The sequence below is a fragment of the Phlebotomus papatasi genome, chromosome 3, assembly GCF_024763615.1.
Source record: "Phlebotomus papatasi isolate M1 chromosome 3, Ppap_2.1, whole genome shotgun sequence".
Classification (NCBI taxonomy): domain Eukaryota; kingdom Metazoa; phylum Arthropoda; class Insecta; order Diptera; family Psychodidae; genus Phlebotomus; species Phlebotomus papatasi.
The window spans coordinates 10,377,052-10,389,906 of record NC_077224.1 but is presented as its reverse complement, the minus strand read 5'-3'; the positions used below and the strand labels follow the sequence as shown (position 1 = coordinate 10,389,906).

The following is a 12,855-nucleotide window of genomic DNA, read 5'->3' as shown; positions in this document are numbered from 1 at the left end:
CATCTGATAGTCACACTTGTTATTTTTCCTGCTCATTCTCAGAGCACCAATTTAATGTGTGCGTAAATTCAAAGTTAAATACCCCAAAAGAATAATTTTATATTGCCCAATGCGGTAAGAACTTTTATAAAAGAACATCTTATGCGAATTACTTATCAACAGTCCTTCAAATGTCATTTAGAGGTCAAAAGGATTTTTTCTTATTAATCTTTGATTAAATTAAAAAGTGCGTGAAATCACCAATGAGTTACATACATATACATACATGAATTATACTTGAGACTGTGTTCACAATATCAATTTAGACTCTCCTATATCCTCTGAATAAATCGTCTTGGTATTTATATGATTTTAAATATATGTACATATTGTAGAATAAAACTTCAAAATAAAAATTTATAAATTGTAAAATTTATTACTCTTTGATTTCACCTTTAAAAATTCAACGAAATTGCCATAACTTACTTTAAATTGATAATTTAGATTTTTTTTATACATTTAAAAATATCTTTAAATAATATTAATATATTTTGCTATTTTTATTTTTATGGAAAAATTTAATCCTGTGGCATATCCCTAATAAAACAATGTATTTCATTTGGTAAATTTGTTCAAAAATTTGAGAATTCGATATGAATTCAAAATTGAGAACAGTTACCAACGCCACTCGCGAAAGAAAGCAGTGCCCTCATGCGGAGGAAAAAATTGTTACTGTCATTGGATTCTAGCAATATTGCTTTCCATTTATTTTTATTATTATTTATTCATTAGACATTAGAGTATAATTTATTTGAATTTCAAATTTATTTATTTACTTTAAATCAAATGTTTAATTAACTAAAAAAAGGCTAAAACGTTTTTGGTAATTTGGTAAAAACTATAAGTAAAAAATTCACTTGGTAAGTAATGCCTGGCGCAAAATAACTTTTGTTTTGTAAACATATTTTTGACATTTCAATGAGAGTGAGTGAGATCTACATCTAGTCATCTCGCTCACTCTTATAGGAAATTTTGAAAACATGTTTATAAATAAAAGTTATTGTGCGCTGGGCATAAAGCATCAAAATTGGTAAGTGAAAAAATCAAAAATAATAAGTAAAAGAATAAAAAATGGTAAGTATAAAAATCAAAAATGGTAAGTAAGAATATCAAAAATAGTAAGTAAACAAACCAAAAATGATACAAAACAAACTGTAACTTTCCAAAAATTTCCCCTTGCCCAGGAAATTTGCTTTTGCGCCACATGGTGAAACTAATAATTTCTTAAAACACAGAAAATTTCCCGAATAATTTCCGAAAACATAGAATATTTTCCTTTGCCTCAACAAATGATACTGATCCCAAAACATAGAAAATTTTCCTTTGCCCCAAAGAGCGAAATTCATAAATTCCCAAAACACAGAAAATTTCCCTTTGCTCCAACAGGCGATACTGATAAATTCCCAAAACACAGAATTTTTTCTTTGCCCCAAAGGGCAGAACTAATAATTTCCCAAAACATAGAAAATTTCCCTTTTCCCCAAAGGGCGGAATTTAACTTAACACACAAAATTTCCCTTTGCTCCAACAGGCGATACTTATAAATTCCAAAACACAGAAAATTTTCCTTTGCCCCAAAGGGCAGAACTAATAACTTCCCAAAACACAGAAAATTTCCCTTTGCCTCAACAGGCGTGTTACTGATAAATTCCTAAACAGAAAATATTCCATTGTCGTCACCAGTGAAAAATTTTGACATTTTTGATTTTTTACCTATCAATTTTGTTTTTTTTTGCTTACCATTTTAGTTTTTTCTACTTACTAGTTTTGATTTTTTTCTTACAATTTATTGATTTTTTTTACTTACCAAATTTGATCTATTACTTACCATTTTTGATTGTTTTACTTACCAATTTCAATTTTTACTTACCAATTTTAAATTTTTACTTACCAATTTTAATGTTTTACTTACCAATTTTGATGTTTTACTTACCAATTTCAATTTTTACTTACCAATTTTGAAATTTTACTTACCAATTTTAATGTTTTACTTACCAATTTTGATGTTTTACTTACCAATTTCAATTTTTACTTACCAATTTTAATGTTTTACTTACCAATTTTGATGTTTTACTTACCAATTTCAATTTTTACTTACCAATTTTGAAATTTTACTTACCAATTTTGATGTTTTACTTACCAATTTTGATGTTTTACTTACCAATTTCAATTTTTACTTACCAATTTTGAATTTTTACTTACCAATTTCGGTGTTTTACTTACCAATTTCAATTTTTACTTACCAATTTTGAAATTTTACTTACCAATTTTGATGTTTTACTTACCAATTTTTTTATTTTTTACTTACCAATTTCAATTTTTAATTACCAATTTTTAATTTTTACTTACCAATTTTTAATTTTTACTTACCAATTTTGAATTTTTACTTACCAATTTTGAGTTTCTACTTACCAATTTTGATTTTTTACATACCAAATTTACATGTTTTACTTACCATTTTTGATTTTTTTACTTACCATTTTACCAAAATACTTACCATTCTGCTGCAGCCAATAAAAACAGAAAAGAAATACAAAAAGAAAAAAAAGATATGAAAACAAAATGAAGTCAGAGAAAGTTATAATAGAAAAGAAAAGTAAAAAAATAAAAAGAATGAAGGGAAAGCGCCCTAACTTCGGACGACTCAATTTACGAACAACTCATTTTTTCAATATGTTTTAAAACATTTTATCTATTATAATATTATATTTTAATAGCTTGTCTAACGCCTTAAATTTCCTGAAAAAAACATGGGTCAAATCCGTCAAATTCATTAAGACCATAGAAAGAAATTAGTTGTACCCTGTCATAAAGGTACTACACTGTGAGAGAAATCCGAAAAAGTCAAAATAACATTCCGGAATTGTTTATTTTACCCTGCAGTATTAATCCGAAATCGGTGTAAATATTACCCTTATTAGGTGTATTATGGGTTAAAGTTACCCTTTTCCATGTTGATTTTACCCTCAAAAGGTGTAAAATTAAAATTAAAAAATTTTGATATATTTTTACACCCGAAAAGTGTTAAAGTTATGACGAAAAAAGTTAATCGTAGCCTCTTTTTTTTCTCAGTGTAGAAATGACGACCTGCAACGTTTTATAGCGCGGTGGAAAAATTCGCTGAGGAGATGAAGCTATCTATATGAAAATAGTAAAAAAGAATGGATGATAATGAAGATAGTGCATGAAGGTCTTCTTCCTGCACTCATCTTTCGTCAATTAATATCGTAAAACAAAATTGAAATAAATATTTGTTAGAGAAAAACAGGAAAATTACTGTACAAATTTCAATTATTTATGACTGTACAAATTTGCTATAATAGTCCCAGCACACCTTTTTGATCGATAAAAATTCATGAAATCAAAATTCGTGTGCCTTTCTTTCTCAAAAGATTTGTCTGTCTCATTATGTCATTGTGTCATTATGTCTGTCTCATTCTTTCGGACTTCAAATTCGATTGAGATAAATTACATTTGGTGTGATGTTCAAAAGAAGAAGAAGAAGAGTACAAAAGAATAGGATAGATATATGCAAAATTTTTAAGAATGAAAGTGATACGAATTTTGACATTATGAAATTTTACTGATATAGAAGGTACGCTTGAGCGATAAATGTTCAGCAATCTATTTTGATCAGTTCTGGCTCCGGCACACCTTTTAGATCAGTAAAATTTCATGAAGTTAAAATTTGTGTTCCTCGCACTTCAAATTCGATTGAGCTAATTGGATTTGTTGTGATGTTCAAGAGAAGAAGAAGAGTGCGAAACAATGAGACAGACATATGCAAAGCGTGTGAGAAAGAAAGGGATTCTAATTTCGACTTCATGAATTTTTTCAGATCTCAAAGATATGCCGGAGCCATAAAAAATAAATTTCATTGTCAGCCAAAAATCAAATTCGATCAGTACTCAGTCACAGAACTCTAAAAGCAAATGAAAGTTTCTTTTGAGTTTGACAAAGAAAAATAAAGAGGTTTTTGTCTTACCTGCAACCACATCTAAAATATCAAAATATGAGTTATTTTTTAGAAGATTTAAGTTTTATGTAACTTTGCTACACCTTTTAGATCAAGAAAATTTCATGAAATCAAAATTCACATTTCTTCCTTTCTCAATCATTTTGCATAGTCTATCAATATCTTTTTTCCATCAAAAGTGGATTGATCTAAATTGAATTTGTTGTGATGTTCAAAAAAAAGAAGAACAATGTAAAGGTGCGAAAGAATGGAATAGACATATACAAAATTTTTGAGAAAGGATAAGGAAGGGATGTTAATTTTGATTTCATGTTTTTTTTATTTAAAAGTCGTGCTTGAGAGCTTTATACTAAAGCCTCCACTGTCACAAAATAATGTATTGTAAGGCGTGATGTTATGAGTTTTTAAAATAATTCTTTCTAATTACTCTCACAATCTTTCCCTACGCAGCAAAGTAAAATGTAATTTGAAACTCTTCTGTATCACCAACATCCAGCTAACCGGGCTCAAAAGGTCATTTCATTTTTTTTATTTTTCTATATTTTTTTATAAATTGTGTATGGTTTGCTGTTTTGTTCAAATTTGTCCACAACATTCACTGCAGAATGTAAATAAAAACATGCTTCATAAACCTTTCCTAAAACTTTTATACATATTCTTATCTCAAACTTAAGATGCAAATTAATACTATTAAACTCGTAGTAAGAAGAAACGCCTCTGAGATGAAATTGAGACACTTTTCCGAGAGCGAAAAATTTGAGTTTATTTATAACTCGGGACTCTCAATTAAACAATTCCGCAAAGAACAAGTGAATTGGATAAGCGAATGTCTGTTGAAAAGTGATTCGCTTATCATCTTTTGATTACTTTAAAGCGCGCAGGTGTTTTGTGGTCTCTTGAGAATGATAAGAAAGATATCTTGAGTTTGCAGAGTAAACTAACCATTCCATTTCTCTGCTATAGTATACGATTTTTTTTACTACTTTTATATAACAGAAAGCTCGTAAATGGAATTGACACAGTTAAATTCGTATTTTGAGAAATGCAAATTACCCCGCTTTTTCGTAATAGATTTATTAATCTTTTCGAAACGAGAAGAAAATATCTAATGTACTTATTTTTAATTTTAGAAAGCAAAAGCTTACCCTTTGAAAATAATTTAAAATGAATTTAGTAATGGTTCCGGCATACCTTTTAGTCAGGGAAATTTTATAAAGTCTAAATTCACATCCCTTTCTTTCTTAAAAGCTTTGCATATGTCTATCCCACTCATTCGCACTCTTCTTCTTCTTTTATACATCACACCAATTTAAATTTAGTTTTTTTTTTATTGTGATAGACTTATGGGACTTATGAAAGTCTTTTGAGAAATAAAGCGAAGTGAATTTTGATTTTACGAAATTATACCAAACTAAAAGGTGTACCGAAGACATCATAGTAAAAAATGTAGTTTTTACATTGCACAGCTCTCTCCGATATCCGGCACTTCGATATCCGACTGACAGCTGCCAAACACTGACGGTTGATAAATTTAAACTTTTTTTTACGAAACATTCAGCTTTCCAACATGAATTAAAATGTTATTTTCACTTTATCAAAGCCTTTGATACTAAATTGTGGTACAAAATGAAACATAAGCGCACTATCGAAGAAAATTCTGTTGTTTTTCCACAGAAAATAAATTCACGCAGCGCAAAAAAGAAAAACCGTTGACCAATTCAAAAACCCCAAATGTCATTTTGTCCCCCCGTCAGCCGGATATCGGAGAGAGCTATGTATTAGATTGCAATGTAGAAATTTTCGAAAAAAAACAATCTGGAAGTACAGTCTTGATAATCTAATAATAATTTAGTAATTATAAAATTCTAGAATATCTAATTTTTTTATCAGATTTTAAGAAATTGTCTAAATTCGAATTTGGTTTGACCGAAATTCCCTGTTGATCGAAATTTTACTCTAACACATGTTAGAATTTGTTTGAAATACAAAATATAGTGGAAGTTTGGCATGCTTCGCACGCGCGAGCCTTCGAACAATCCGAATTTTCTCTTTGTTGGGAAAGAGATGAATCCTAATTTCTTAGCCATAATATAGGTAAATATAAAACACATCTTTAGAACAAAAATAGGAAGTCTAACCCTTCTTTCCTAGGGTCTAGGATCACAAATAGAAAATTGGCCGAAAATTGGTAATTTTGATGGCGCGCATTTCATGTGATTTCTTACAGCTAAGTTCATTTTCAGAAAAAAAAACCACTTACACCAATGGATGAAGGGTTAATATGGGTTGATATTTTCGTAATAATGTTTTGCATCCAAGGAAGTTTTTCCCTACCGGCGAAAAACTCGCAAATGCTACACTGCGTAATGGTTCAACCGCTGAAAGTGTTATGGTTATATGGTTCGACAATCCATTAGGCAACTCCAGCAGCTTGAAAATCAGAACCTAACCTCAATGAGGAAAGCAAAGGGAGGAAGAGATGAAGAAAGGGTTCAGAGAGACCAAGAAAATTGAGTTGATAAATTTTTTATGTTGTCGCATTCGAAATCCTCACATTTTAGTCAATTTGTCGACATTCAAATGCAGGAAAAATAGTGCTTCAGATAAATGGCAAAAAATTGCTTAAGGGACAGTATTTTAGTGAAATTATGGTTTTCACGGATTCATGGCTCTTTAATCTAGCAATCGGTGAAAAATATTAAATTGTGAGGAAGAGCTATTCCAGAAAAAATGCAATGACGAACCTGTACCACCTATAGGTTGAACCTTGGCTTCACAGGCAAGGTTCGCACAAATCGTCATACTTTTTTCATTTTCCTGTCCAGGAAAAATCAGAGATTTTGTGGCAATGAATCAGGCACATATAGAGACCCAAAAGACCAGAGATTTTTTGGTGTAGCGTAATCTACTGTCCATTTCACAGTTTAGTCAGAAAAAAAATCTTAAAAATGGACTTCGAGAAAACGTGCGAACCATGCCTAACTTCTCCTAGTTACAATTTTGTTAGATTTTTCTTTTGGAACCGTCTTGATACGGTGGAATGTCTACAAATTTGAGTTGATTTCGTTTTATACAAATTTATTCCTGAAATTTGGAACAGAATTTGTTGCACTCGGCTGTTTTGTTCCCACTCTCAGGAACGATAGGAACAAAAATAGCCCAAAAATTTAAGTAGTTTTGCTCACGATACCAATGACTGATAATTTTCACTCTAATGAAAAATATTATGTTTGAGTATTGTAGTTTCTTTTCTTAAAACGGTTTTGCTTAAAAAAAATTGGAAGTATAAAAAATATTTAAAATTTTTTTTCATTATGAGAATTTAAAAATTCGTCTTTTTTTAACTTAAAAACTTACTATATAGTAAATAGCTGGAGACTTGCAAAAAATATCCTAGATTTCACCAACCTTCTACTTTGCAATTACGTACAAACAAAAGAAAAAAAATTACTTTAGGTAGTCTATAAAAATTATTTTCTTTATAGGACACCGGTGCTCCAATCGTCCTTAAAGGGTTAATAACTCAAAATTGACTAGAAACTTTTTTTATAACTATTTTGAAAATGCACTTTTAACTTATAAAATTTTATTTATTTATGACTAAATTTACTAAAGATTTTAACAATTTACGATTTAATAAATTAAATAATCTTAAAAGAATATTTTTAAATAACCGTTTGGTGGGATAAAAACCGCCCCTGATAATAGGCACATTTTAGCAGTGACTCCTAACAATTACTTTGAAAGTTTTTCAGATGGCTCTGCCATCGCTTTATCATTCTAATCGTCTTTTTAATCATCGCGTAAAATAATAAATTCTCAAATTTTCACGATAAACTTCTTTTTCCTGAAATTTAATTAATTTTATTCAATAAATTTTTAATACACTTCCATTTTATTTTTCACTGTGTAGAAAACTTCCATTTAGTTACTGTAATAAAATGTAGTTTAAATCCATGCAGCTTTTGACAAACATTCTGCTGACAAAAGTGCTTGGAAGGCGGATGGGTAAAATCTTCATTTTCTCTTCAATTTTAATGAATCTGGTGAATTTAAAGGCCTGCAATTTTGGTGGTGCGTAGAGGTAGAGTTCTCCTAAGTCCAACAAAGTGCATAAAGGTAAGAAATCCTAAATTGTATTCATGATATTCGTCTTTTCTGCAAATTAAAGAATCATTGTCGATTCTGCCCTCATCGATGAATCGATTAAAATGTTGCTAAAAGCAGTCGATAGAGGCGCTCATGTAGCTTAGCAAAGACACTGTTATATGACTAGAGCGACATCTGTAAATGAGCTCTACTAGACTTGAAATTCGCCGGGCGCTTGGCTTCCCGCGCTTTTTAAATTTTCCTGTCCTGAGATTTTCATAATTTTCCCATCATTTTCGTATCTCTTCAGATTCGGGAGACCTCAATTCCCTTTGCGCCGACAAACTGATTACAAAAGCCCAATCTGAGGTGCTTTTGATGTGTCCTCCCCTGGGCGGGAGTGACTTCCTCACCCTTTCGCCCAATGGATGATGATCTCGCAGTTCTGGGGCAGCAAATTGATAAGAGCCAGGTGAGTCCTCTGCTCACCCCCAAAATCCCCTAAAACACATTCCCATATCCCTCAGGATCTTTTGAAGAATCTGTCTCTTGTTCTTCCCCGATTAGGTGCCCCCGATTCATCAAAAACGTATCCTCGCTTTCGTAAATCACTTTATCGTTAGCACGGTAACCTTTTTGAATAAATTTGTCATAAAATGTGAGTCAAAGTTCATCGAATTTGAGAACAAACTGCAGCAAGTTGAGGCCTCACTTCAGATTGTCGAGAGCAAAGTAAGTAAATTTACTGAAACACATTATCACAGAAATTCCAAAAATTAAACCTCAATTATTTGCCTAATTTTTTTTTTAAATTACTTTTTCTCTCATTAAAGTTAATTATTTTAATCGTAATCCTTGTCTTTTTTACTTTTAAACCCGATTTTTAATTGATTCCTTATGGTTTAGAAAGGAGAAAATATTTCTCGAAATTAATGCATTTACACTGTGACAACATTTTAAGTATTCGTACGAATTCTAGTACTTTATCGCAGTTAGATTCTAGTAAAAAAAACATCTCATATTTTATGAGAATCCTTACTAGAACTCCATTGTAGATGTAATAATAGTACAAAGCTAAAAATGAAGAAAATCATTTCTAGCAGAACTTAAAATACTAAATTGCAATAAAAATAACGATTTGTTGCAGATATACTGAAAAAGTACGGATATGTATTCATATATCTTGCCTAGAGATCTACGAAAACTACTAGAAAATTATTTTTTCAGTAGTGAAAATTCTAAAAAAAAAACAACTACATTTTTAATTGAGAAAGCAATAAATTTATATGAAACAAACAGAATTTATTGCAGTTTACTGGTATAACATCATGATAAAAAAGTACGGATATGTATTCATATATCTTGCATACAGATCTACGAAAACTGCTAGAAAATTATTTTTTCAATAATAAAAATTCTTAAAAAAAACAATTACATTTTTTAATTGAGAAAGAAATAAATTTATATGAAACAAACAGAATTTATTGCAGTTTACTGGTGAAACATCATTATAAAAAAAAGAAATCTTTAACATATTTTCTAGCAGATTTAAAAATAAAAAACCGCTCTAAAATCTTTATAGGAAAATTATTGCAACAATATGTGGTAGAAAAATTAGGTTAAATTTGAATTTCATGTAGAAAAAGCCAGGAACTGCAAGAAAATGAGACATTTGCCTCGAAAATAAAAAAAAAAACTAGAAAATTATTTTCAAACAGGAATGACAATTTCTACATTTTTTATCGAAAGAGACTCAAAATGTGTATGAAAAATTGCAGGATTTATTGCAGTTTACTGGAACATTGTTGTGATAATAAATAAAAGAATTTTCAGTACACTTAAAAATTAAAAACTGCAGTAAATCATTACTAGTTGAATTATAAATAGTAACAAAAGGTACTAGAAAATTTAATTTCAAATAGCAGGTAAAAAGGTAGGGGAAAGTGCTCTGCCTTTGAATGCGGCAGCCTTTGAACATTTATTTTTTTCTAGCGGTAAAAAGAAGTGCTAGAAAGTTTATATGAATGTCAAATTGCGGGCGGAAAGCAGTATATTTCTAGAAATCTTGGTAATTTCTAGCAAGGGAGTATTAAAAATAATAAATCATCACTGCAGTTCTTTAGCTATAAAGGTTTTTATTGCAATTTTAATTTGAAAGGAGCCAATATTTCTAGAAGTTTCTTTTATTTTAATTTTCGCCGATTAGATATTAGGAACACAAAATAAAGGATTTATAAAAAATTTACTAGTATACTAAGTGCTCGTAAGCTTTGTAGAATTGCGATGAAATGGAAATGTTTTTTTCTGTTCCAGGTAATGTACAATAAATTTACAGTGCTAGAAAAAATAAATAGGCTTTTGTTGCAATTGCAATTGCAAATAAAATAAAAAGAATAATTTTTATTTTATTTCTAGAACTCAAGTAAATTTTCTAACATGAGCACACATTAATTGTAGGTTAATCGAATTTTATAGCAGTTTCCTCTATTTATTTTTTATTCATGAGTAGGGATTTTATTTCCCTTTTCAGACAAAATTGAAAAATCTCTATTCTACCTTTTCGAAGAACTTTTAATCAATGATTTAGGTACGATAAAAAATTCTAGTAGTTCTAGAAGTCCTTTAGATGTCAATTGAATTTCATTCCAACCTCTAAAATTTAGCAGAGTCTCTTTGTTAACTAAGAAAATAGGTCGCATTGTGAAAGGAAAAAAGATTTATTGCAGTTTCATTGCTAGATTTTATTGCCCTTTTGCGGAAAAAATTGAAGCAATAATTTGAATAATAATTACGACATGAAGAAGAAAAAACCTAATCTAGCACTTCTACAAGTTCTTTAAATTGCAGCTGATTTCAATTGTAACCTCAAAAACTTAACAAATCCTTTTTTATTTAGGAGATACAATTCAATCTTACATTGGGCAAAGGAAGTGCTTTTAATTTAGCTATATTTTTCGAGGTTTGATCGTACATAACCTCAAATTTCAGCGTTAACTTCTTTATTAAGATAAAAACTGCATTGTTAAAAAAAATAGGTTCTTGTTTTTCTTCCAAGACTCTCAAATTTATAGCAAACTACTTGAAGCTCAAATGGCACTTCTAGCAGTTTTATTTTCCAATATTCTTTTTATTTAGAAACTTTGAAAATTAAAGGCGGGAAAATAATCTTTAAAATTGGATCTTGTAGATATACAGTAGAGTCTCCTAAATTCGAACGCTCGGGGGGTATTTTTGACATTTCTCACATCCCAAATTCGAAGATTTTTTTCAAAACTAACGAAATTTATGTTAGATTAAATTGTACTTTGAATAAAATTCTCGTACTTTCTCGCAAGTTTTAATGGTAACATACTTCCTTTTCATTTTATACGATAATAATGTATGTAAACATTCATGAAGAAGCACATAAATATGATTGCCATTCACCTAGAATACGAACTTTCTAACATAACCTCACAATTGAGATTTTGAATCCAAACGGCGTTCGAATTTGAGAGATTCATTTGAGAGACTCTACTGTAATTACAAGAAAAATGGACTTTTATTGTAGTTTAAATTAAATAACTCACAGAGATAATTAAGAATTGTAGTTTTATTCCTTGGATTTAGTTTTTCCAACAAATATTCAAATCTAATAGTTCAAATTTGGATTTTATAGCAGTTTATTTCTTTATTTTTTTTTTTGATAAAGTTAAAATTTTGAAAACTGCACGAATAAAATAATCAAACTAAAAATTAATTTTTACTGCAATTTTCTAGCAATCAAGTACAAAAAAATTAAAAAGCTTAAAAAAAGAATAAACTGTTGTTTTATTCCTGGAATTCAAATATTTCTTGCAAATATTCTATTTTGGATTGCATTTTTATTGCAGTTTAAATTAAATAAGTCACAGAGATAATAAAAAAAAAGACTTGTAGTTTTATTCCTTGGATTCAAGGTTTTCCAACAAATATCCGAATCTGGTAGTTCAATTTTCATTCAAATTTGGATTTTATAGCAGTTTAAACAAAAAATTAATTTTTATTGCAATTTTCTAGCAATAAATAAGTACATTTAAGTACAAGAAAGATAGCTGTTTTATAGGAGTTTAATCGAAAAAATACAAAGCTTTAAAGAAAAAGAATAGATTGTTATTTTGGATAAATATTCTATTTTGGATTTTATAGCACATTTTTTAAATTTTCTAGCAGTTATTAATAATTTCCCAAACGATTTTTTTTCTGTGTTAATGTGTTTCAACCTTAAAGAAAAACGATATTTGAGCTTTGAATAATTTCAATTGATTGTTTCCAAAGTTAGCATCAGTTCCGGATATCCAGGATGTTGTAGTGCCCAGCGAGAAGAAAGACAGCGCTCCGGAAGAAGAGAAAACTGAAGAAGTAGCAGAAGCGGAAAATGCAGAAGTGGCTGAGGCTCAGAAGCCCGAGGAGCCCAAGGAGAATGGTGTGAAGGCATGTGAGGATGTTAGGTACAGGAAGTACTTCAAAATGGTTCAATTTGGAGTACCTCCTCCGGCTGTGAAGCAGAAAATGGGAGCAGAGGGACTGAATCCCGATATTCTTGAGTAAATTCAAATAGATGAGGATATTCTTCTGCAAGATGATTAATTTCTGTGGTTTCTTTTTTCAGTGAACCCAATAGGATCCTTCCGGATGGGATTCTGTACAGAGAACCTGTGGAATCTGACGAGGATTGACTTTCCGGAAGATAATGAAATAAAGACAGTTTTTTTGGGAAATTGGACAAAAAA

At 29.9% G+C, this 12,855-nt stretch overlaps 1 protein-coding gene across 1 annotated transcript; it reads left to right on the top strand.

Annotated features, from left to right (window-relative positions):
• The first annotated feature begins 7,960 nt into the window (after nt 1–7,960).
• LOC129806664 (WASH complex subunit 3) lies at nt 7,961–12,855 on the top strand. Its single transcript, XM_055855426.1, has 5 exons — nt 7,961–8,134; nt 8,415–8,576; nt 8,672–8,836; nt 12,401–12,669; nt 12,735–12,855. Exons 2-5 carry the CDS (start codon nt 8,529–8,531, stop codon nt 12,799–12,801), a joined length of 549 nt encoding a protein of 182 aa, XP_055711401.1. The 5' UTR covers nt 7,961–8,134; nt 8,415–8,528; the 3' UTR covers nt 12,802–12,855.